This window comes from Larus michahellis, chromosome 1 (assembly GCF_964199755.1).
Source record: "Larus michahellis chromosome 1, bLarMic1.1, whole genome shotgun sequence".
NCBI classification, from domain to species: Eukaryota; Metazoa; Chordata; class Aves; order Charadriiformes; family Laridae; genus Larus; species Larus michahellis.
The window spans coordinates 62,825,911-62,852,998 of NC_133896.1; the positions used below are offsets into that span (position 1 = coordinate 62,825,911).

The 27,088-nt window shown below is 42.0% G+C and overlaps 1 protein-coding gene across 2 annotated transcripts in view; it reads right to left on the reverse strand.

The window, feature by feature from the left end:
* TRIM24 (tripartite motif containing 24) overlaps window positions 1-23,009 on the reverse strand; it is a 65,323-nt gene extending 42,314 nt beyond the window's left edge. The window contains exon 1 of one of the 2 annotated variants that reach the window (XM_074582089.1): window positions 22,461-23,009. In XM_074582089.1, coding sequence (XP_074438190.1) covers window positions 22,461-22,863 — 403 coding nt within the window. In that variant the 5' untranslated portion in view covers window positions 22,864-23,009. The remainder of the gene's footprint in view (window positions 1-22,460) is intronic. The other variant, XM_074582080.1, reaches the window with a different exon arrangement.
* Window positions 23,010-27,088: the final 4,079 nt, after the last annotated feature.

Consider the following 27,088-nt stretch of genomic DNA (forward strand, 5'->3'; position numbering starts at 1 on the left):
CCTAATTCATGCAGATTCGTTGCAGAACTTCAATCTAGCCACCTCAAAGAGACACGCTCACGCAGATATGCTGTACATCAGCAATGGAATTTCTAGCCATGCTCCTTATCAGTAAAGAAATAGCACAGTGGAGTGCATCGTATAATCACCACATGGTCCTACAGAACCCGGCGAGGACCTGGTAGTTCACCAGAGCCCACATAACTAAGAGAGACAGACACCAAGTTACTGGGCAAGGAAAAATATGGTTTAAAATGAACCTAAAATTCAGAGCTTCCCATGGGAAAACAGAGGCAGAAGAGGAAAGACTACGGCTATTTTCGAATTAAATAAAAAACATGGGTAAATACAAAAACAATGTATTCAAAGTTAAAAAAAGGACACTGATTATATTCATGTAAAGACACACTTTAATTTAGCAAAGCTCATGGACAAACATATCTCTGTTCCAATATTAGCATTTTTACTGATGTTATCAGGATTACCTGTCGTAATTAAGTACTAAAGTTATATTTGGAAATAGTAATTTTCAAATAAATTCTTACTTCACAATACTAGTTACAGAATGCAGCTTTTTGTATAAAATGATAAAATTACACATATACCAAGCAAAGTTTTCAGCAATTCATCCAATACAAATTGTACAGTTGTCAGCTATTGATGGGATTTAAGTCAGTTCGTGTTATTTATGCTGCTTACAGCCCAAAATACATCAGCACAAGCCTAAGAGCACATACCCGTAAAGGCCAGGCTGGAGAAAGTTATAAACATGAAATATCGGGAACAGGAAAATTCCTTTACTTGTTCAGTATCTGTTTCTGAAGATGACACCTAACATTTGATTTGTTTCATGTGCAGAGTCCTCTTTCAGAATAAGATTTGGTCCAATAACACAGCACATTGTGATTACATGTCCAGGTTTTGGTAATGGGAGGCAAGGGGAAGCTGCAGGCGTCTCCACTATGAGAAGACACCAGGAGCTGTCCCCATGTCAAACAGAGCCAATTCTAGCCATCTCCAAGATGGACCCACCACTGACCAAATCTGAACCCATCAGCAACGCTGGTGGCATCTCTGTGTAAGTGTTTAAGAAAGGGTAAAAAATGCTGTGCAACAGCAGCTCGGAGAGAGTCAGAAAAATGTGAGAGAAACAGCTCTGCAGATGGCCAGGTCAGTGAAGAAGGAGGGGGAAGAGGTGCTCCAGGTACCAGAGCAGATATTCCCCTGCAGCCCATGGAGAAGACCACGATGAAACAGATTGTACCCCTGCAGCCTGTGGAAGGCCACATTAGAGCAGATACCCACACTGCAACAGGTGGGTATGTCCTGAAGGAAGCTGCAGTCTGTGGAAAGCCCACACAGGAGCAGGTTCCTGGCAGAAGCCATGTTCCATGGAGAAGTGCTCATGCAGGAGCATGGTTTCTGGCAGGAACTGTGGCCTATGGGGGACCCACACCAGAGCAGCCTGTTCCTGAAGGACTGTACCCCATGGGGAGGACCCAGATTGCAGCAGGTCTTAAAGAAAGACCGCACACTGGAACAGGTCTTGAAGGCCTGTATCCCACGGGAGGGATCCTACAGTGGAGCAGGGAACAAGCGGGTGGAAGATGGAGCACCAGAAAGGAACTGTTACGAACTGACTACAACCTCCATTCCCCATCCCCACTCCACTGCTTGAGGATGTAAAGTCAGGAATAAAGGAGTGAAGAGTAGTGTGAGAGGGAAAGGTTTTTCTGTTTGGTTTTTTTTTTTGGTTGGTTTGGCTTTTTTTTGGTGTTTTTTGTTTTGGGGTTTTTTTTGTGTGTGGTTTTTTTTGTTGTTTTGTTGGTTTTTTTGTTGTTGGGTTTTTTTGGTGTGGTTTTTTTTTTTTTTCAGAATCACAGAATTGTAGGGGTTGGAAAGAACATCTGGAGATCATCCAGTCCAACCCCCCTGCCAAAGCAGGGTCACCTACAGCAGGTTGCACAGGAACGCGTCCAGGCAGGTTTTGAATATCTCCAGAGATGGAGACTCTACCACCCCTCTGAGCAGCCTGTTCCAGTGCTCTGCCACCCTCAAAGTAAAGGAGTTCCTCCTCATTTTATTATTATTATTATTTTTGTGTTTGTTTCTCACCATCCCATTCTATTTAATTGGTAATCAGTTAATTTTACTATGTTGAACCTGTTCTGCCCATGACGGTAATGGGTAAGTGATCTTAGATAAGTGTCTTTATCTATCCTGTTGAGGGTGAAGAGAGACTGAGTAGCTTGGTGGGCATCTAACAGCCAGCCAACATTAGCCACCACACACAGGTGTGTAACCCACTTTATTTTTTTTGACTGGGTATTTAGTTTGGTTGGGTTTGGGGGTTTGTTTTGTTTGTTGTTTGTTTTTCTTTAAGCTAAATGCTTTAAACTAGAATTCTATCTTAGTTGAAGTGGATCTGAAAGAGATGCCGGTTTGTAGGTAAGTTTGCAGGTTTTATATGAAGAATACAGTGCTCTGTCATATTGAAACCTTAGAAAGATGTGGACAATACATAACCTCATGCCAGTTACAGTACCTGTGCCGCTCTGGAGGTCTAATTCAGTTTAGAATATTGCTGACCATAGAGGTCTTATGCTTCTTTCTTTTCTCAAGTAAAAAGGACTCGGAAGAGTACTGAAACAGTTTCCTTGTCCTCAAACTAATCTAGTAGATGATACTATATACTACAGTAGCTTAAGAGAAATTTATTTAAAAGATAGGAGGAAAACTCTGACAGATGCGTGCTGGAGTACAGTCTTTTGGTATCAACAATAAAAATGGAAACAGTGTACAATAAATATCTGCATATTAATGACTTGACAGTTTTAACAGATTATTCCTATCTATCTCAGATTGTATTGTTTACGATACATTTTGCATGTACAATGATGATTTGATAAAGGAATCGCAGACATGGTTTGAAACCCTTTTTTCCTCATCTAGTTTTCCAGTAAAACAGCTTAACTCAGACCGTGGACAAGCATCCCCTTCTAGATCCTGTGGCGATAACAAAACACAACACTGCACACTAAGGATTACTGCTCTGCCCAGCCTACTAAGAGACCTGATAGAGGAGTTCGACTTCTTTTGGTGCGTAGAGAGTCGGATTGGGTAAAGTCATAACTGACAAACAGTGTTAAGACAGATGGCTGAAGCAAACATAGGAGCACACGTACAAGCTTTTTGTTAGCAAGCCAACAGGTGCTGTAGCAAGCAATTAACTAACTTTTTTGGAACAAGCAAAAGGACAATGATATTTTCCCAAAGACATTTCTGATTGTGTTTTATCAAAGAGTTGCAATAATATGCAAGAAGAAGGAATGCAATAGAAAGACAAGTTAATATAGCCCCAGCATTTTCTTACTACATTCCATGTATGTATTTGCTTGTAATGTTCATTGCTACACCTTTTTTCCTCATAAACATTTAATTACATTTTAAACCATTCCTTAAGCATGCATAGAATGCAATTCCTAAATTAACCTCTGAATTAATTAACATTTCCTCCATCGAATCCCTCTACAAGACGCTTTCCTAGTGCCACAATGAATCAAACTTTTTTTTCTTTTCTTTTTTTCTTTTTTTAACCGTTAAAGTTTGGAAGCAATCATGAAATAGCTTTCTACCCATGCTTAATCTTATTGCCAACACTTCCTTCCTCTTGTTTCAAGACACCTGCTTCCTGAATTGTGCTGCAATTTACTCCAGTGCTTTCATGGCTGGCAACCCTAGCTATCATACTATGGTCTGTCCAAGAAGATTCAAATTCTGAGTAGCAAGATATTAAAAGCCATTTAGTTGATCTCCTTATATAAATTGGCAAGGAAAATAATTCATCTTCTAATGAAACTACAGGAGAAGGATACTATGTCATCAAAACAAGAAATATATTATTGCTTTAAAAGGGGAGGTGAGGGGAAATCCCTAAACTATTTTGCTATTCATTCCCCTTCGCCGCCTAGATACCCACAGTTTTGATAAAAGGAACGAGGGCAAAAGAGAAGAAAAATCTGGAAAGCTGCCGCACGGAACATTATTAACCCACACACTGGGAGATAATACAATGAAATTTCACTCATTCCAAAAATTATTTCTGCAATTGACATTTGCTATACCAACTATATGTTCAAGAACATTACCAAGACAGCTCAAACCTAGTATTTTTCACAGAAGACAAAACACCCAGTATCTTTGAATAAACAGTGTCAGAGCAATTACAATGCAGCAGCATCAGAAACAGCATCAGATTCAGGTTAGCATTTTGGCTGTTCAGGTTAAGCACGTTCCTGGATGGTGAGGCTCTACTGGTTTATCCTAATTAAACTGGGGGTAAGGAGGACCTCTAATTCCACATGAATGTTCTGACACTCACCTAATTCTTGACCAAATCAACTTGACCCAAGAGCTTTGAGATATTTGTGTATTTGTGTGTGAATTAAACAATATAGTTAGGAGGCTTCCAAGACCAAGTTATTTTTTAGTGAACAAAGTAATTTTCCTTCCTGAAGATCCTCTGAAAAGAAGACTTGCTACAATAGCAAATTGCCAGAAATAAAGAGTTGACACTTGGTATATTTAATGCCATTTCCTTTCAGAATGCCTGATGTTGCACTACACTCTAGAGACACAGGGAATAGCTAAGAAAACCAGATCTAGTATTACTTGTAAGAGGAAACAAGCTGCAGTCAAGCTACTTTTCCTATTCCTCCTTAGAGTGTGGGGGGTGGGGAACTGGTCAAAGGATGACCTCACATTTTCCTAAAATTGCCTGAAGTAGCATCACCTACCATCACCTATATCCTGCAGTTTAAAGGAAACAAACGCCAAAGAGGATCCAGCAGTGACTCCAGCACACCAGAGCAGCTACAGGAGTAGTCAAACAGGGACCTTCAGCCAGTTGTTCCATTTTTGACTGGACTACTCCTTCTCTGATTGCCTGTTTGCGTCAAACCCTATGTTTCCCTCTCAACCTTTTGTCAAGCTTCAGTCAGCTGTCAGCTGATTTGCCATCCTCCCTTCAAATTTAGAATATTCACTCCTACTGAACCTTGTTTTCCTCTAGTGGTAACAAGAAACCTGTTTTCCGGTTCTAACCGTCACCCATATTATTCGCACCAAATGCGACCTACTGCTTCCAGCCCTGTGGTGCCCATTACAATGGGGCAAATGCAGGGGGGCGAAGAGAACCGAGAAAAACCCACAGGATTCATCTGTAAAATAACTGAAAATTTCCGTGTGTTTGGGCCTGAAGCACTGCAAGGTTTAGTGGATACAAACGAAAAAAAGAAAAAAACCTCTGAGAAGTAGTGAGCACAAAAAAACCCCCATGTATTGTTAGAAAGAGGGGAGGCTCCTCCGTAGCCTTAGCAGTTACTGAATCTTCAAAAGGGGAACACTGCAAGGGATAAGATAACATGCATTAGTATGCCTTTCACCAAGAACGGTCCCATTTTACATGGGTTTAAAGTTTCAAATTTAAGAATCCTAACAAGAATTGCATAGCTTGTTCTCTTTTAACAACCGATTATTACATAAGTATCTTCATTCAAAGGTATAAAACAAAGAAATCCATTGTCTGTCAAGACGGCTAGTTCCAAGGGGCTCGGAACTGTTTCTCCTCCTGCCTCTGCACAGCGACGCAAGCTGAGGGAGAGCCTAAATTTAGGTAAGCAGTCCACTTTTTAGAGGAGGCAGGTATTTACAGCGTGTAGATTTGTAACTGTTAGTGTCTAACATCAAAGCACAGCAGGAAGTGAGGTTTTAAAAGCATACTTACCTGTTTGTTCTTGCTCAGAAGAATGAAGTTTTCAAGTGTCAGGGTTTATTTTTGTCAAATAATCCTGTAAGATTTTTAATTATTTTTTTTATTTTATTTTTTTTTTAAAATGGAGCAAGCATTTCCAGAGTGCTCCAGTGGGCAGGTGAAAACATATTACTTAACTTGGGAGGAGTTCCATAATCACCATCGTGATTATCATGAGGATGGTAAGTGATAAGATCCCACATTTTATGTACGCCTTTATGCCAGGATAGTTGTTCATGCAGCTCTATAGTGAGCTGGACCAAGAGCATGAGGCTTTGAGTAGGAGGAGTAGAGGGGAAGATCTCCACCCTTTTTAACAGCAGCAGCATCCATTCACATGAAAATCAAGCAGCTGTAGGACCTTAACATTCAGACTTTGCTTGAACCAGGCCTGGACACCTCATTCCTAACAAAAGTAATAATGCTGGCTCCCCTGCTCATTCATTTCTATCCCACGCCAACACAAAAATTTATGCACCATGAAACAAGCTGGATTAGGGAATACGATGTGAATTAAATGGGCTTGTGCCAGGAGAGAAGAATTAGTTTCCACCGTAACAGTTCTCACTGGCTACAGGCTAACAATTTATTTGCCTCTCTTCAAGGAACGCTGTCTTGCATTTTAGACATGTAGGGGAAAATACAGCACATTTTTACTCTTCTTCACAAATTACATGCTGCATCCACAGCAATCTCAAGCCATTCAGCAGAATGGATTTACGGCATATACTGTATTATTTCCAACTCAGTTCTCAATTTCCTGGGAGTACATTCCAGGCTACTGAAGCATCCTGAAACAATAGGAGGAGACTGCTCTGGTCTGCCCCAGTTTCGGCTCATTTGCGTCTTCACTGTAGCGAACAGGTTGCAGAGCCAATTTAATAAAGCCACTGGATAATCATTTGTGAATCCAAAAGTGTCTTTTTGTTTGTGGATGCAAAGTGTTTTACCAAAAAAAGGAGGGCATAAGGTTTCCCTTTCTTCAAAGAAATACTAGTTTTGTGAACGGGAGCTCTCCCTATTAAATAGAGTGCTCAGAAGCAACTGACAACTAATTTTCCCTAAAATGACATGGTCAATACAGAATAAATTAATTAGGCTTATGTAAGGCAATTTTCCTCAGTTTTACAGGAGTCTTGTTTGAAATCTTAACCGTACCAATTTCAGAACAGAACATACTAACAGCAAGTCACACATACAGTTAAATATTTTCAAAAATAGACAGGCTAGTTAACATTAATAGAAGGTATGTTAGAGACTGAAGACAGTGCCAGTTATAAGATCTTTAGCATAACTGCACAGACAATTAGGGCATTTCAATTGTGACCTACAGAATCTTTTCTCCTCTCACTGTGTATATAGAGACCATTAATATTTGCAAGGTTTTTCATTAAAATGCATGGGGTTGAGGGTAAACTGGTTATATTTACACAGGTCATGTTTTTCTGTTAAAAACAAACACTTAGAAAACTTAATTCGAGAGATGATATCATGTGCGCTAACGGCTGAATCAATTTTAAAAATAATTACTGCTTTCCTCTTGTTTCTCATTAAGCCAATAGTGGTGCTGCAGAATTGGCAACTTCTTCAAACCAGTTTGTTCCAGAAAAAGCTGCTCCTATCTAGTTCTGACAGCCTGCTGCTGCTCGTGGAGGGGCGATAGGTTAAACCAACACGCAAGCACATCTCAAGGGGAAACTGGCATCTACTGCCAAAATACAAACATTCAAAGCAACCACGAATCTAGCTGATAAATTTATTAAAATCTGAACACTTTCTTTACCACCCTTTAAAATGGAAATAGATGAAAACCAAACAAAGACTCCTAGCTGTAATCCCCCCCTCTGGAAGAGTGTTTCAGGCCAGTTTTTATGCTGCAGTGCATTGACTTTCTTGGAAAGCACTGCAGAGCTGAATTAAAATATTTCAGCTGCTCTGTGAAATGGTTCATTGTTTTTGCTATACGTGTCCAATCTTCAAACATTTCAAATATCGCATATTAGACTTCATAAATTGTAAATTTTGCAAGGGCTCCAGCCACTTCTGAATACCTTAAGAAATTCTGAAGGGAGAGTTTATGTTCCCATCCAAGGCTGTCCAATGTATTTTCTTCGACAGCACAATTGTAAGAAGTGTCATAATGGTAACAAAGGGGAATAGTGCTATTGTGGGATAGACAATATTTAAGTACAAGATGATGAATAAAAAAACCTCACGGCCTTGCAATGAACATGCCTAAATGACGATGCAGAAGCTGCCAACAATTATGCCAATTGTCACTCCTGACTGTGATGAGCATTTCTTTCATCAAAATTAAAATATATTCTTTCACGTCCTGAAATTGTCAAGTATTTCCAACTTATATGTAATGAATTCAAGCATACAAGACGCAAGGATTTTTAAGATTCAGTGACATTCTTGCATCGTTTTCTCTGAGCAGCCTAGTATTTAATTTTTCAAGTTGCTAACATTTTGAAAGTGGGTTTAATGCTGTCTAGATTCATACATTGTACTAGAATACCATTTTGCAGACACTCTAGGTTTCTGTCAACAGTGCTCAAGTCCATCGTATCCATATGCTTCGGGAACAAGGAAATTAATACCTTTCTCCCTGAATAGCAACATGTTAGCATGTTATTACTATTTAAAAAAGATCGCACTGGGGTAAAAAATTTCTGTTGCCAGAACCTCTGGTACGGAGATGGAATCCCACCTTAGAATTGTGAGCACGACACAGCGATTAGTCATTTCTTTGTAGCAAGAAATTTTGTAATCTGGTTTTCATCTTTTAGAGTTCTCATCTATCAGCTAACAGTTCAGCAGTTGCGGTACAATGCATCTATTACCAGAAATTATATTTATAAAAGTAGGTAAGCTGATTACCGTTTGGGTAGTTGGAGCCAGTCACAAGCCAAAGAAACAAGCCCTTCTGGAAGACATTGAAGGAATTGGTTCTTTTTAACCCTTTGCTGAAGAGATGAAAACTATACTCCAACATGTGACACTCTTCACTGTTTCACCCACTTCCTCCGTTTAGCCCCAGATACCATCATGTTCCCATCAATGCTGAGCAGATATGAAGGTAAAAAAAAACCAAACAAACCACACCTCAAAAAATAACTTCTAAGAATATGAACCACATTGAGGGAATCAAGTTGGAAGCAGTAGTGGGAACAATGGTAGGTAACAGGCTTTAGTCGGAGTATTTCAGGAGAAACGTCATCCAAAACATTGCTAATGCAATTCAAGGCCTTTGGCTAGCTCATGTTACACCCCCTTTCCTTCAAGTGCTCAGATTGCACCCTTACAATCTGTTCTTCCACAAGTCTTCTCCCATTCCCAGTATGATCACTGCTCAATAACTGGAAACTACCTATCAGGACCAGGGAAACTAGTCTCTTGGCCCTCATTTTTCAAGCCACTAGCCTCAGGGGAGCAATTCAGGTGCCTAAACAGACATACCTAATTTGAGAAGGATATCCTGCCTGACTTCCAACTACTATTCCAGAACAAAATAGGTCTCCTGCGGATTGTGCAGTACATCTGCCAGCCCTTTTTTGAATATCTCAGGTATCCCAGAAATTCAGAAGTGGCAGAAGATATTCCAGTTCAGACAGCTGAATCTCAACTTGCTTGTCTACTCTTTTCCACTTATCTTTGCTACTGTGATTTCAAATTCCTGGTGCAAAATACAACCGAGAGGCACACAGAAGATCTCTTACATAGAACCCAAACTGCAGCCCGTAGCTCCAAAGGAAGACTTGGTTAAAATCACTTCAGTGTCAATACTGAGAGCCATCAACTTATTAACTGCAGCATTTGCTGCATCCATCTGTATTCTGCTATATAAATATCTGTTTTGAAATTCTCCTCAAGGACAGACAGAATTCAAAAGTCATCAATACCTCTGTTATGTTTCCTTCAAACTACCTCAAAATATAGATTACAGTGAGGTAACAAATATAAGGGAAGACTCCATCAACTTTATCCATAAATTGTATACGCAGAGAATGGATGTTCAACAGTACATAGGAATAATATGCTAAATAAGAATAATAAGTTCTGCCTTTGTTTAGGTTATTTTGTTTGGTGAGAGGGTAGAGAGAAGAAAAAGAAAGGGCGGGCTGGTATTAAAAAAATTGATTTTTTTGTTAATTAGTATCTCTTCAATATATTCTTCAATTACAATATGATAATAGCACATTTACTGCAGAAATACAATGCCCAGGACTTATATCCCCAATAATGAAAAAGAGGAATTTAATATGTATTTCTGAATGATTTCTGATTATTTATAATTGTACACTTTTCATCTGTGCTGCAATTAAGTCTGTTATATAACAAACACTTTCATTATTAACCTGGCAATATTTTAAGGATTCCTAGATATATATTTTTTTAAAGCTTGGCTGTTGACAGGTGCAGAAACAATGAAAGGCACAAACAGTATTTGATGAAAATTCACACTCTGATAAATGTAGTCAATAAGACAAAAAAAAAATAAAGATACTTCTTATTTCCTGCAGTTTCCATCAGGTAGGTCCGAGTGCTCTGCAAGACATTATTATTGCAATAAAAAAAAGTAAAGATTCAAACCAGTTAATTTATTTGAGCAAAACAACCCAAGATTCCCAAATCCAGTCTATTCTGACTACTGAATATAACTACTGTTATATTCAAAGGCTGTTTAATACTAAAGCTTGCCACATGCAGAATTTTTGCATTTATGAAAAAAGCAACTCTTAATGTCAGCACAGAAATAACACTGATTTACTATGCCAAAGTGACTCCATAAAGTTAAATGTTGCACTTGAAAGATGGATAAAGTTTCTTTACAGCGTTGCCAAATTTTAATAACTGGGATTCATCTAAGTGTTGATTCACATGAAGCTCCCTTCACAGTCAATGCAGACCTAGGTAATACAGTTAAGTCTTGAGTCCTCTCATCCTAAAAGCAGATGTTTACACTTGGTCAGATGAATCAAACCTTTAAAACATCCATTTCTTTCCAGTAACTATACCAGTATTCCTATCCACTGTTGGGTATCCAGTTCAATAGCAAAAGTCCCCCCAATATCCTAAAACCAGTAACTAGAGAGTAGACTATCCCTCAAGCTATCTGCAAGTTACAAGCACTGCACTTCTGCGCATAAATGTACATGAATAAACAGCCAACTCACTTTATATTCCTCTATGGTAAATGCCCAGCATCCCACAGCACCGCTGTAAGGGTTCAAAAAGCAAGGTGACCAGCTTGTTCCAGCTCTCACATAACTCTAAGACTACAAAGCTGGAGAAATATATATGCATTGTGAGATCCACACAGACCATACAGCCTCCAAGAACCAGCATTAATTAAGTAGCAGCATTGTTCCTTCTATTCTGACAATGCATTAATATGAAAATTACTGAATGTAACTAATAAACCGTATTCCTGTGCTGATTGATAACAGAACAACGATTTCAGAGAGCTGCCCTACAGCTCTCAGAAAACAGCACGTTACAGAGGCAGCAGTGATAGTACTTGTGTTCCCACTGCATATTTCCTGATATTCTCTCATGTTGTATCTGCAGTAAATAACTGAACCACAAACCAACTTTGTTGGCTGATGTAAACATCCACACCCGCTGAAGAAATCTAGTCTTCCTGTGGTTTCCCCCATTCTCCCAAAACCAGAGAAGAGCTCCTTCAAAGGCACCTTTCCCAGCATGACACTGTCTGTACTAAAATTGAAGCTTAGGGAAATCAATCTTCTACCAAAACCGGTCTTCATAAATGCCATTTACCTGTCCTTTAGATTCATTTGATCTATTTCCACCTTCTCGTGCCATGCTGCCTGAAAGGACTGATTATACATTAGTTTAGATAATAAAGTCCAGGAAACATTACACTTGGCCTCCAATACCAGTTTGGGAACGAACTAGAATTATACTTCTATTCCTACTATATTTTTTAAGGAATATTCACAAGGGTTCAAACATGGCATTGTGGTTCTTAACCTACTTGGCTGGCATAATGGCAAATGAAAGAGAAAAAAGAAGCTACCACAACTTTAAGGCAGAAAAACAGCTATTCTGGCAAAGGTTTGAAGTCAGACATCCCGCAGCTCATAGCACCTATACTATATTCTCAATAATTTAAATCAGTCAAAAGGCAGCCAAAGAAAACCTTATTAAATCTGATCTCATGCCAATGGAACTGGAAGCCGGGAAAAAGAAAAAAACCCACACAATAAATACAATCAGATTGGAACACAATACAATAATACTGTTACTAAATGGACTTTGAAAGCATGCAAGATTAGCATTTAGGTTCTCAAAGAGTCCAGACTACATTCAGCTCTTGCACAAAGAGTAGAAAGGAGGGAAGAGGACTTTCAGTTCAATCCATTTGGGATGCCTACATATAAAGTGTTCTTCATTTTGCCAAAAGAGCTTCTAGAATGATTATTTTGAGAAAAGATCTTTGGCCTTGTTCAATTTAAACAGCAATGGTAATAATCTAGAAGACATATGAGCTACCATAAGCTGTGGCTTTGCTTCTAAGTTGTATCTGGTCCCAATTATAAGGCCATTTCTAAGAAGAAAAAGGCAACAAAGGACTGTCTCCCGATCTGCAGTTGAACCTGCTCAATCCATCACGATACACACAATTTTACTGATGGTGCCAGTCACAACAGCTAATATAACAAATACTTATTTATCGAGTGGTAAGAGCAATTCTGGCAGGTCGTTCTTATGATACAAAATAAGACCCTATTGCTAGGAGTTTTTTTTTGTTTCATCTCCACTGCTAGAAGATGTGGGAAGACCACAGGCCCTCCCATACATTCCATCCCATCCCAGGCTCTTTTGAACGCTCTTTCACAACACTGGACTTCATAGTCTTTGCTATGAAGCAGGGAATAACCATTCTATTTTACAGCTTTGAGTGTAATATTTGAAGAAAGGGCTGCTAGCATCTCTGGACTCACATTCAGGTACACAGTGGGAGGCAAACTACAACTATGCATCTATATTTTGAGATAATACTCAGGCAAAGCTTGAGGCATGAGCTCTGAATCCACATTTGAGTTTCTTGCATAGAGAAGGGACTGAGGAAAAGTTAAGTAGAGCTTCTCAAAGGAGATCAAGTTCCTTTAGCATTTGATTAAACTAAATGATCACAGCATTCTAAATTATTTTCAGGGTTTCAAAAAAAGATTTGCTAGTCAGCAGGTTATAGCCTCATAGTCCCCACTCAGCTATCAGCAATGGGAAGAGAAAACAGAACTACTGAAGGCCAAGTAGTCCCTAGTTGTAAGCACAACAATTCATAGGTTGAAACAACTGAGAACAATAGCTGCTAATGCGCGATGAAAGACCCCCAAACAAGACGAAAGCAAGTAAGGAAAAGAACTATTAAAGGCTGAAAACCAACTGCTAAGGCAAGCAAAGGTACTATGGGAACTGGGAAGCTGTAAATGCTCAAAAGAGCTAAATCTAATTCTGACATACGCTACCTCCAAGATTTCAACATTCCCAGGAAGTTTTAGCCATTACTGAAGTCCTAGTGGACACTACATATCATTACACCGCTCTATATTCATTCAACAAAGCTTGTCTGCTAATTAGACTGTCTCAGCTTCTAACTGATCAGTTGCCCACCACCCTAATCACTTTGGGGCTAGGGAATGCTATGAATTTCAATTTTTACTTGAAAACTATTGAAACAATAGTTTCAAGCCACGGAACTTTTCCAAAAGGCAAAGATGATTCTAAGCTGCTCCCACTTCTTTTTAAACCAACTGACTAGGAGGGCAGGCAATTTACACTCCTACCTTACTTTAGCAAGTAGTTTACTCATTTTAAAGCGTAGTCCAGGTTGAAGAAAGAAGTATGTTTGTACACATTCAACTCACACTTTTGCTGTTCAAGCCGATCTTGCATACTGCTCGTTTCTATTAAGAGGTCTGCTGTTGCCAGGCTGTTTTATCAAGGCACTGTACATTTAAAATTAGAACCTTGCTCCCAGTTCAAAATGTCTTCTCCAGCCCCAGCAGAGCCCTGCAGCTCTCTACCTCTCTCTTTTCCCACCTACTCATGCCCTGCACAGCTGCCAGCGTTCCTTCCCTCCCCTAACCAGCATCATCCCTGTTACAAGTATCCTGACCCAGCAAGTTCAGCGGCGGCCTAAGCATAACATGAACTTCTGTTAAGCTGGTTTACAGCATTACTTCAACAAACTTCAACTCCACACATCCTTAACCGTATTGTGACTCTACAGCAGATGCCTAGAAACGAATGAAGAGGATTAAGTGAACTTTTAAATTTATTACATGCTTTCTGAACTCAGAAGATACAAGGGGTTTTTCCAAGTCAACATTTACGTAAAAATAGCACTGTTTCTTTTTTACTATGTAAAGTACAGACAGATACGTCAGCTCACTGGGAAAACATAGTCACTTTTCAAATTCGGTAATCATTTTAGTTCAAAGGGTATTTCAGCTCCAGTCTTGTTTTATTCAAATTGCACTATATTCACTTGAGGGACTACAGTTGAAAGGGGAACTCACCACTTTAAAAAAAGCTGCCTGTGGCAACTAACTTATTAATCAGAAGCAGGAATCTTTCTACAGTCAAAAAGCAAACGGCTCAGTTCTCCTGTCCATGTACTCCCACTTATGGAGGGTTCAGCACTGGATTTGCAGATTTCTTTTTTTGAAATGAGGATGTGCCTGTGAACCAAATCCACTTTAGAAACAAGGGCCCTCAAAACCCATGACTGCAGTTCAAATGGCTGAGCCTTGCCTACTGTCTCCCTTTTTTCCATAGTCCACTGATAAACTTCAAAAATAACTAGAAAGCTTGTTTAACATTAGTCCTCTATCACAAGTTAGTAATGCATGCAAGGTAAGACACAATTGTCTCCCACATAAAAGCTTCAAATAAGCATTTACTTGAAGCACTGGAAAGACAGTATCAAGTAATTAGGAACATTCTTTTGCTCAAGCTTTGGTTTCATACTTGACTTTACAAGACTGTTTCTTGTTAAGAATGGTGTAATTTTCTTAGTTAACTTCACATAACTGTTTCATGCTTTCTTTGATGGTAAACATTTATGTTTTTCTACATTCTCTCTGGCCACTAGAAAAAAAAAAGTAGATATTCAGTCAGTTCAACTATGACACTGACTTCTTCAAGGCATGTTTGAGCTGCAAGTATACAGTTTAAAGAGTAAATAAATGACTCCATGGCTACCTAGTTGTTGAGGTAAATTTTTCACTGGAATTTTTCTATAAAAACAATTTTTCTGTAACCTTTAAATTAGCCAAACAAAAAGGAACGCATCATTAAACTATTACAGCAGATAGAAGTTAAATAGGAGCTAGTAAGTCCAGTAGGAGATTTTGCTACTATCCACAGTTGCTGAGGTTTAAGCTGGGCTGGCCACTAAACAAATGACAGATGCTCTCTATTAGCCCCTCTTCCTTCCCAGAAGGAAGAAAGAGAGAATAAGGGAGAGAGACTTACAGGGTGCGGGGAAAGAAAAAAATAATAAGCCAGCTTTAATGAAATATTAAAAATAGAAGGAAAAGATAATAATTTTAATAAAAAAAATAATGAAATCTATACAAATACATACAAAACCAATATCGAGCTCCCAGGATGACTATCGCGTCACCAGCCAGCACCGGGACTGGACTCAGCACCAGATTGGAATGGGATTCAAGAACTAGATTCAGGAACACACAGATCGGGATCAAAGGCAGAGGAACAGACAGAGTCCTCCTTGGACACTGGCAATCAAAGAAGAGAGGGTGACCCCTTTGACCCCTCAGCTTTTATACTGAGCATGATGCATATGGGATGGAATACCCTGTTGGCCAGTTTTGGGTCACCTGTCCTGTCTGCTTCTCCCCACAGGCGCAACCCCTCTACACTCTTCCGCTTCCGACCCTTCAACTTGGTACATAAGAAAGTTGGTTGTTACAGCAGTACATGTAAGCAAGAGCCTCTCTGCATACCATTCCTTGTCATTAACTATAAACATCAGACCTCATCAGCTAGAAGCAGACACTGAAAAATATGCCATTAGTTTCAGAGAGTGCAGTTAGTTAGAAGAGACATAACTGACAAGTAAAATTACTGAAAAGGAAAACCGGTCTTGTTCTATTTCAAACCAGGACAACAGTTCAGCCAGGTCATCTGCACAGGTCCGCAATGCAAGCTACAGGGCCATATTCACCTGAAGAACCCTGCCTGACCAGCACGTTGTTGTTAGGAAATGTGTGGTAACTACTGTATTTCATCTTATTGTAAAAATCTTGTAAACGTCTAAATTTTCAATTTCAGAAATAAAAGATTTTTCATAAACAGTTATTCATACTGAAATACAGTCACATTAAAATCCTCTTTAAATTCTCTTTGGTTTTCCCCTGTCTTGTTTTCAGATTAGATATAATGGGCAAAATACCAGTTTCACAAGTTCACTGTTACTGGGAAATTCCACTAAATAATATGGAAATTCCACCTACAGCATCTTAACACAAACTCACACAACCCTGGCATAAAGCTTTTCCTATACAAAAAGACCAGCTTCCTTAGCAACAGTGCATTCCGAATCAAGAGTTTCAACAAAATTCCTTTCTTAAAGTTAACAAACTGACTCAAGTTGAGTGAACATGGCCACTTTGTAGTACTCATGTAAGTCAGCAAGCCAAGCTAAAAGCCTGCTGCGTGGCTACTAGCTCTTCAGTACATTTCTCCCATGACCTAGCTAGCCCACAAAGAGCACATTCCTTCCTTGAATTGTCCCTTAATGAACATGTGCACCTTTATTTTCCCTTGCTCTTCAGACAAGTCATTTTCTTAAGAGCGCTCTCTCATATGCATTCAAACAACCCAATATACTTTCAACTAGATACACATCTGAGATTTTTTTAATATATTACTATATATATTTCCTCTCCTGTTCCCTTACGATCTAGGATTTCTTTCCATTATTAAAAGTACTAATTGCTTACCAGAGTTGTATTGGAACAGAGCTAGGTTGGCCGCTAAGGATTTAAATCTTCACTTAAAAAAGTTTCACACAACAGTTCAGCTATAACTTCTACAGCCTAACTTTTAAAAGCCTGTAATAAGTCAAATACATAATTCAAATGAACCTGGCTACATCACTGCAGTTGTTTTAACACTCATCTGATGTTTCTGACAGCTTCAGCTTTTCAATTTCCCACTTTCTATTGTTGAAAGACGCAAGAATGCAAATGCTTCTAACCTACCCTCAAAACTACTATTGTGTAGACATACATAAGATAATAAGCATACATTATATGCTTACATTAATCATATATCAGAGCAAGCATGATTAAAGCTTCTTTCAGCATCATGTAGCTGTCCACTTTAATAAAGGCTGCAAAGGTATTGTCTACGGATTTTTGTGGAATTCCTGGTAGAAAAGAAGGTGGGAATTTTTGGCAAATATATCCTCTACTTCAAGTTACACTTGAACAATGAGTATCACATCCCATCATCTATATCTTGAGAGCATACCTTTTTCTAAAAGGCCATTGTTATTAGAAAAATAAGAACTTTCTCTGGATAGTTTACTGATTATTATTTTAAGTTTTTACTAGTTACACTGAATATTATTTTAAGCTTTTACTAGTTACATGACTTTTTAGGCAAGAGGTTTACCCGTTACAGGCTATCAAAACAATAATACTATATTTCACTTGTAACAATGCTAAATGGTTTTCATGTATGTAATCTCTGGAGCTCCAGGAGTTTTCAATTCAAAGTAAGCACAAACCAATAATAGTATGAAAACTAGGCATATCCTTCCTATACGTGTTCCTATAACATATATTCTTTTCAAATATCAGCAGTCCAAAACCTCCTTAAATTTGTTACAGATTAAACAATTCAGTTCTTGATGGCACCACAGCAGAAATAAGACTTGTGAAAGGATGCACAGATACAACCATATATTTTCAAGTGTGAGTGTATACCCACACAAATAAAATATGGACTCTTTGTAATGGCAAAGGTGGAGAGAGTTCACTTTAAACAAGTGGCAATATAAAAGCTGAAATGGAAATAACCATATGTAGCTGGCAGATGACGTCTTCTTAGACTACCAAGACCTGGAAGAAAAATCGATATTCTCCATAAGAAAGCTCAAATGAAGCGATTATATCAATCAAACTAACTATAAGGATCCTAATCATTATCAAACTGAAAGAGAGGAGGAACATGTTACACACAGAGAAATAATAAAATGTAAGTTCATTTCAAAAGCTGTATTTTCAAGGTCAAATGAAGTGATGACATCAGAAAGTCCGGATATCAAGATCAGATGAGAGTCTGAAAGTTTAAAGCTATCTGGATAAGGACTGACGGTGGGATAGAACGAAACAGCAGATGCCATTCACATATGTGAGGTGGTATCAAGGGTTAGGTACTCATTCCATGCCTTATAGATCTCCAAGTTGTATGGGTAAACGAGTATTTCTGGGCATTAATAAGCTGAAATATGAAACATGAACATCACTGAAATCCTTGTTTAGTGACTCTGATGTATTTATTCCTTAATTAACAGCAAGTATCGAACATATTTGAGTTGTTAGTCTGGACACTCCCCAAGAATTTATATCCTGGGAGTGTCCAAACATTACATGCTTTTAACAGCTTCATACATATTTGTTTGCTAGTAGGTTTGTCTATGGATAAAACATAGAAAAAAACTCCCTCTACTATTTTTGTTATTGACGCTACTAGGATTTAATCATGATACCTCCTTAAAACTTTGCTACGCATTTCCATTCACAAGTTTTTCTCCACACCAGTTCCCAATCTATTTCGCGTACAGATTGACGACAAAGAACAAACGAGGATGTTTGCTACTTAAATAGTTTTGAAAAGGAACAGAATCTCAATCTTTAACTTTGCAGTTTTCATGTACCTCTTTCACATTCAAAAATTCCACAGGAGTACTACAATGTTCAGATGCTCCCCACATTATGAATGCTGTCGTTTTAATTAAGCATAGGCTACTACTCAACTAGTCACTGAAGCACCACCCAGCACAAAATTTGGGCAAATGGCAAATTTCTAATAACAGCCTTCTTGTACGCACCAGTTATAACTCGCACAATCAAACAGTAAAGAATGTTCATTTGAGAAACAAAAAGAAAAAAACCAAAAAAGTTAGCCAAGACAGTTAGCAGCAGAGTCTGTAGATACTTGCTCACAAGCTAGTATCACATTTACAGACCCACTGTTGCAGCGTTCAGCACAGTTTGTAATGTTCTGTGCCTGGCAACCCATTTTTTACCAATGCAACAACAAAAATATCATCTACATTAAATAAGTTACCATTGGACATTCAGAAAACAAGCAGAGAGTTCTCCAGCGCTAAGACCATTGAAGTCTGACACAGAGCTGACTGTACAGAGCTGAAGTTTAGGGTGTTGCACAGAGATCAGAAACTCTCAAGTTTTCTTTTCTATAGAATTTTTATTTCAAAAGAGAATGCATGTGGCAGTACAGAGTATATCTATGCCAAATGGCCTCGCCACTAGTCCACCTTTGCAGGAGGAATGATTAACATGCACCACAGGAAACTCCTTCACATGTCTAGACACTTGTCTTTGCCATTACCCATGCTGAACATCATATTCAAGTGAGCAACACTATAACTCTTAATTCACTCTAGATCTTTATGTTTGAAATTAATTCTTTTTTCACAGCACTCCTTTATTAGTTGTTAGTATCTTTACAGAAAGAGAGCCAACATTCTCCCAAGTCAACTTGCCTATATGTTGGAAGTTGAAGACACGTGTTACTCTAGTAAAACGATGGACTGTTTCTGCTTGGAAACAGTTTACTGAAGACAAAAAGCATATCCAGATTATACTTGAAACTTGGTTCCTCTTTAGCTACCTGTTTCTCAACTAATTTCGATATTGGCACAACACTCAATCTCAAGGCTGGCTTAGTGAAGCACTTTTCATATCACATCCTCTGCTTTGCTCAAGACAGACTCCCTTCTACCAGTCTTTCTTCAGCCTTCTTTTTGTGCCACATCTAACTGCTCAGCACACGTGCATAAGCAGTCTGTCTGCTTATCTTTTCAGGAGCTTTTCATAATTTGTAATTCCATTGTGTTCCTTACCTAGGACATTCCTTCCAGTACAAATAGCTTCCTTGCTGTTCATTTCTGCAGTTTAGTCACAGTAATCTCGTAATTTACATCATGAGAGGCATTTACTCTGCAACTTTCTAAAGCTTATACTCTTCGGTTTATTTCTTGAGGTCACTCCTCATAAACATTTTGCACAACGCATTACCAGAAGAGGTGACGGATTTGCGCTGTTTTGTCTTTCCTTTCATCTTCTGAGAATTTAAGCACTCCTTCAAACATAACATTTTTCCTCAATACAATCAGCTTTGGACACTGACTTCTTTTTTTTTTCTCTTCAATCTTAACTTAAGTTTATAAGTTATTTATATGAGGTGGAAGACAGAAAGCAGCCAATGCACACCATCAAGTTAGGTCTTAGCTAGCTAGTATGCAGCCATTGTCATTTTAACTGGGCCAAAATCATGACAAGAAAAGACATGAAGAATGCATCAAGGAGAGTATAAGATCTATGCAAGTTTCTCCTTCATATTGGAATATGAATGGTAGCGTGGAAGCATGAAAATAACTTGAAAGAAAAGTCGACAGGGTAAAAATAATGTCACCAAAAAATAGTATGTCTGTAAATTTGTAGAACGAGGAGGAATATATAGTGTATAATCAATTCATACTATTTGTCCTCTCAAGCAGGTGTTTGAATAGCACTAGTCTTTTCACTCTTATGATGCATTTCATTTCTTACTCAACTACAGACACCAATTTCTGCTACATTTGAACATCTGAGAATTGAGCTGTGCCATTCATGACCTCAAAACTCTCATGACGACGATTATATTGTCTCTCAGCCTATGTTGCAACCTCTGAGCTAGCTGCATCTCTGCCCTCTTTCTCATTTCCAAGTATCTCATCTTGAAATACCTCCTTATACACCAAAGTTTGTGCTCTTTCTGTTCCTCTCATGCAGAACTTCACATGTAGATGTATGAGCAGTAAGATCTCCTGGATCAACCAAGCTTAAATATACTGGCTTTGGGTCTCACAGATTTTCCCATTCTGAAACTTCTGACTAGGCAGTCTGACTACTACATAAATTACATGCTAAAATTAAAGACTGGATGAATACACCAAAATAGACATCCAGACAGATGAAGAGGCTCCACGTATCCTGTTAATAACACAGTCAGGACTTTCTCAGATATTCTCGAGCAAGGCTGTCTCTCCAATTGTCCCAAATATTCCTTTCTCTCAAGAGGGTGTTCCTTTACAATGTGCTGAAAACATTTTGCATATTCAACTTGTAATCTTTCTGGTCAGAACTGCTGGCAGGATGGTAAACATTTCCTAAATGCCGATTTAGGACAATGGCCAATACTTGCTCAAGAATGGCCAATCTGGAGTTACTACTTCTCTCTTTATGTAGCAGTTTTTACTTGAGCCCCCACTACACATCCCAGTAAGCACGAGCTCCACCCTCTTTTTTATTCAAGTTTCTCCAGGATATTCACCCATTTCCACTACAGGATGCTTGTTTGCACCTTTTTCCTAAAATGAAGTTGCCTTTAACAAAATAAAGTGACCCACTAGACGGAAGAGGGCCAAGAAAAAAAAAATTAGGAACGTACTTTCAGATTATAGGAGTTTTGCGCATCTTCTTACAGCACCGACACATGCTACTGTGTCAGTACATGAGTTTACCAAAACTTCCTCGCGGCATTCTCCCTTCAGCGCGACAATTAAACAAGTTTTAAGTTGTACATCCATGCATTACCGGGTCCATCCGGGCTGCCTATCACGCCGACTACTGTTCCCGCCTCCCCGCAACTCGTTACCGACCGGGCGCTCGGACCCTCCCCGGGCCAGCACCGGGTCGGAGGGACGGGTGACACCCGCAGGGCTCCCTCCAGGTGAGCTCCAAACCGGAAACATTACTCAAAAAAAAGTCTTGTTTTCTCGCTACGTTTTCCTGCCACCCTATCACCCCGTACTAAGGTGGGGTTTTTTTCCCCACCACCACTCCCCGGCAAGAGTCCCCCGCCCAGCGCCCACCGACGGAGGGTCCCCCGGCCCGGCGGGGGGAGGAGGGGGACGGCTCCCGCCGCTCCTCTAGCCACACAGAGAGGTCCTGGGAAAGTAAATGAGTGCCTTCTTCCGAGGTGGGAAATTTAAAAAAAAAAAAAAAAAAAAACAAAAAACAAAAAACAAACCATAATAATAATAATAAAAAAAAAAAAAAAAAAAACAAAAAAAACCACAACGAAAAACCCACGCCCCCCTGCCAGCCTTGGCGCTGGCGACCAGCGACCTCAGCCCGCCCCGACGGGTCCGTGCCCCCCGGCAGCCCCGCGCCCGGGCACCTGCACCCCGCCCACGCCGTTTCCCAAGCTCCCGTCGCGACAGCTCCCCGCCCCCTCCCGCGTCTATCGCGACACACAGGCCTCCGAGGAGTGAGGCGGGGGGGGAGCAGGGGCAGCACGCCCAACCTGGAGGAAAGAAAGGGACGGGGACATAAGGGCCACTTACCGGGCGTGCAGTGCATGGGTGAGGCCGGCGAAGAGACGGGGGAAGAAGGGGGCGCCGGCGGCTGCGGCTCCTTGGGGGTGCCGGTGGCGGCGGCGGAGGGGGGTATGGCGGGGGGCAGCATCAGGTAGCGGTCGGGCTGCGGCAGGCAGCGGAGGCAGACCGAGTGGAGGCAGGGCAGCAGCTTGGGCCGCCGGCTCTGGATGGGCTGCCCGCACACGCCGCAAGTGTCCAACAGGTTGAGGGGGGCCGCCTCCCCGCCGCGCTCCGCCGGGCCCTGACGGCTCTCGGCCTCGTTCTCCCCGCTCAGCGCCGTCGCCGCCCCCGTTCGATCCGCCGGGCAGGGCCCCCCCGCCGCCGCCGCCGCCGCCGCCACTGCTGCTGCCGCCGCCGCCGCCTCTTCCATTGTCCTGCGCCGGCCGCCGCCGCCGGAGAGCTGAAGGGAGGCGGGGCGGCCCCGCTGAGCCCCGCCGCTTCCCGCCCGGCCGCACCGCCACCGCCGCCGCCCCCCCGCTCCGCGCTGTTTGTGTGCCTGCCCCGGGACGAGGCTGCCCCGCCGCGCGACACGGCCAACGGCCGCCCGCGCCCCGCCCCTCGCCACGCCGCGCCACCCGCCCCGCCCGCACGGCCACGCCCCCCCCCCCGCCGCCGCCGCCACCGCCTACGTGCGGCGAGCGCTGCTCCCGCCCCCACAGGAACCATCCCGCCCGACGGCGGAAGCCACGCCCCGAAAGGCCACGCCCCCTTCGGTAAGCCCCGCCCACATCCCCGCCTCCTCCTCAGGCGGTGGGCGGGGCGCTCCCCTTCAGCGGTACCAGGGCGGCTCACGTCACCCACCGGGGCCCGGCGCCCCTTCAGTCCACGCATACCGCCTGAAGGCCTTCCTGCTGGGGCCCGCGGTCCTCTAAGCCCCGGCCTAAATGGCCGCCACCTCGTCTGGGCAGAATGTGTGGCAGCCTGGCCGCTGGCTGGGTGAGAGGCCTTCGTCCCATGGACAGGTCGTTAGAGCGGTTGTCCTCCTCCCCCCTGCGTCAAGTAGAGGTGTCTCTGGAAACGGTGGCCCACGTTCGGTTTGGCGGAGCACATCCACGCCGCCACGCTCAGGCACGTTACCCGACTGAACCTAATTGGGGATGGGTAAAATTAAAGAAGGCAGAAAAGGACCTGGTGGTGCTGGTCGATAGCTGGCTGAATATGAGCCGGCAGTGTGCCAAGGTGGCCAAGGCGGCCAACAGCATCCTGGCCTGTATCAGGAACAGTGTGGCCAGCAGGACTAGGGAAGTGATTGTCCCCCTGTACTCAGCACTGGTGAGGCCCCGCCTTGAGTACTGTGTCCAGTTTTGGGTCCCTCACTACAGGAAAGACATTGAGGTGCTGGAGTGGGTCCAGAGAAGGGCAAGGAAGCTCGTGAGGGGTCTGGAGAATAAATCCTATGAAGAGCATCTAAGGGAGCTGGGGTTGTTTGGCCTGGAGAAAAGGAGGCTGAGGAGAGACCTTATGGCTCTCTACAACTACCTGAAAGGAGATTGTAGAGAGGTGGGAGTTGGTCTCTTCTCCCAAGTAACAGGAGATAGGACAAGAGGAAACAGCCCCAAGTTGCTCCAGGGGAGGTTTAGAATGGATATTAGGAAAACTTTCTGCACCGAAGGGGTAGTCAAACACTGGAACAGACGCTGCCCTGGGAAGTGGTGGAATCACCATCCCTGAAGGTATTTAGAAGATGGGTAGAAGTGGTGCTGAGGGACATGGTTTAGTGGTGGTTTTGTCAGTGTTAGGTTGATGGTTGGACTCAATGATCTTAAAGGTCCTTTCCAACCTAGACGATTCTATGATGGAAAAGTACAATTCTGGTTTTATTGAATCAAATGCTTTAACTTAAGTACGCGTGCACACATGAGGCGCTGCTCACACATTGGTCACAGGTCAATCGCTAACCGATCCACATTCCTCAGAATATTCCAGAAGTCTGCGCTAAAAATCCCAGAGTGGCCAGCGCGCTTCTCACTTACTTGCCATCCCATCAAGACCCCGACATCCCACCCATGATAAATAGGACCATAAAAAAGCTGTACATGACAAAAGACAAATTTCTCCAGCACTGAGAACAACTGCATACAGGTGCATTGTCATGATTCAGCGTGTCTCACATCCGTAATTTACCATGATAACAGGAGAACAATGCTACAAGTTGTTTTGGGGAGTGGGGGAGGGGGAGAAAGTAGATTAGGCTTTACAATGAGGAACTGTTGAGAGATAAATGTCATTCCCTGCTTAAGAATATCAGCAGAGGGGACAAGCTGTACCTTCTCAACTCTTGACCTGCTGTGGAAGACTGGAATGTCAACTGTCTCAAAGCTTCCTTGTGTCTATTTAGAACTTTCTGCAAACCACTCTTTTGCTTATCAGACACCAACCAATGTTGCCACCAACTGAGAAGGGTGTAGGCCTTTGGTTATTAGAATGGCCAGACCCTGTCTACCCTGGGGCTTGTCCGGCTACCCCAAACTTGCTGTATGACGATGACTGTGCTGAACCAAGTGCTGCCCAAGCAACAAGGGCAGGAAGAAATCCTACAGCGACTGTGGCAAACGATGACTGGCCAAGCCAAAATGACCTGCGTGCTGACTGATCGAACTACAAGTTGACAGAGACTGTAAACTAGTGCCGTGCCATGCCATGTCACAATGGGGACCCTCACCACCGTCACAACTTGAGAACCACGGATCAACGGGATGCTGCTGAATTCCAGAGGACCATCGGGACACCATCAGGCCTGTGGTGGTGACTACACTCTTGCTGTGCTCCGTAATACTGCTTCTCCCTTCTGCCTTTTCTCTACTTCCATCTTTATCGCTTGTCTCAGGGACTATTGCTGGGGAATAAAAATGAAGCTACAGTGTGCAGCATCTGACCTTGTTTGTGTCTTAATCTCACACTTGGAATCATTACGAACCTCTCTCGGGCCCAACGTAGTCGGACTGGGACGTAACACCTGCCATCGAACAGGGGAAGAATGTCGCCAGCAGCAGTTTCTTGAAGCACACCTTCTGCCTCCCAGTCGGTCCAGCTGCCTTTCTCCCCTTGCTGGGACTCACCAAGCGGTAGGGTACAGCCCCTTCATCGTTTTCTCCAATCCCACACACGTTGGCCTGGCTATCCAACACCCCACGATGATGTTCTAACAATTCCTTGTGACAGGAGCTAACACGCGGAGAGTGTGTAAATGTTAATGATGAAACAGGTTTGGGAATTAAAGCTAAGGAGGATGGTACAGGTTCCGTGAGGTAAGAAAGTATCAAAAATGCCGTTAGAGTCGGTCTGTTGGGAAGCAGGGCATAACTGAAGTATGTTTAATTAGTTTTAATAGCAAACATGATCAGAAAGTCAATGAATAATATATTTGTGAGGGATGATAGCAAGTCATAAGATCATCAGACCAGATGGTTCCTGTAACTAGTATAACCTGTTTCTCCAATAGGTGTCAACTCAGGAAAATAGGGATATTATCAAACGGTACAAAGATCACTCTGCAAAGGACCTGAGCAGACACGTTGTTGGAAATAATGATCCCCATGAGCCAGTATCCCAGAGATTAGTAAAATGATACGATTATGTTTCCTGCAAAGTTTGTTTGCTTGGGATGTTTGCAAAGCTCACATGAACTGTGCTGTAAATTCTGTAGTCGCATGGCATCTGAATACCACCTGATTTAAAATAAATGTTTGAATTGGTATGATTTGAATTTGAATGCAGAGCCCTGCTCTCCCTCCTGTTAGTGGTGGCATCATGTTAGGAGTACTCAGGACAGGAGCAAAAAACATTAGGGAGGAACAGAAATAACCATCCCAAGATAACCAGCCGTGCAGTAGAGGAAGGGCCACAAAAATGATCAAAGGGCTGGAGCACCTCTCCTATGAAGACAGGTTGAGATAGCTGGGGTTGTTCAGCCTGGAGAAGAGAAGGCTCTGGGGAGACCTTATAGCGGCCTTCCAGTACCTGAAGGGGGCCTACAGGAAAGATGGGGAGGGGCTGTTTGCAAGGGAATGTAGTGATAGGACAAGCAGCAATGGCTTTAAACTAGAGCAGGGTAGATTTAGATTAGACATTAGGAAGAAGCTCTTTATGGTGAGGGTGATGAGACACCGGAACAGGTTGCCCAGAGAGGTGGTGGAGGCCCTTTCCCTGGAGACATTCAAGGCCAGGCTTGATGAGGCTCTGAGCAACCTGGTCTAGTTGAAGATGTCCCTGCTTACTGCAGGGGGATTGGGCTAGATGACCTTTAAAGGTCCCTTCTAACCCAACACATTCTATGATCCTATGATTCTAAGACAGGGGAGCAAAGGAAAAAGCTTTCAAGTGTAACTGCATTGCTCATACAAAATGTGGAAACGATTAATGAAGGACGCTGCACCTCATTGTACTCACCTGGGTGCACTGCTTTTGGACCACAGCTATGCTGCATGTGGCCAATGGGGACCCCAGGCAGAGCTGGCTTGGGGCTGCTTGTAACAGGCGACATAGACAAACCCGCCATGGGAAAATACGTGCTGTACTGCCTTCAGTCTGAAAACAGCTGCCGGTTTTGTCCAGCTTCTGTCAGAAGCAGGCTATGACTTGTTGAGTTTTTCAGT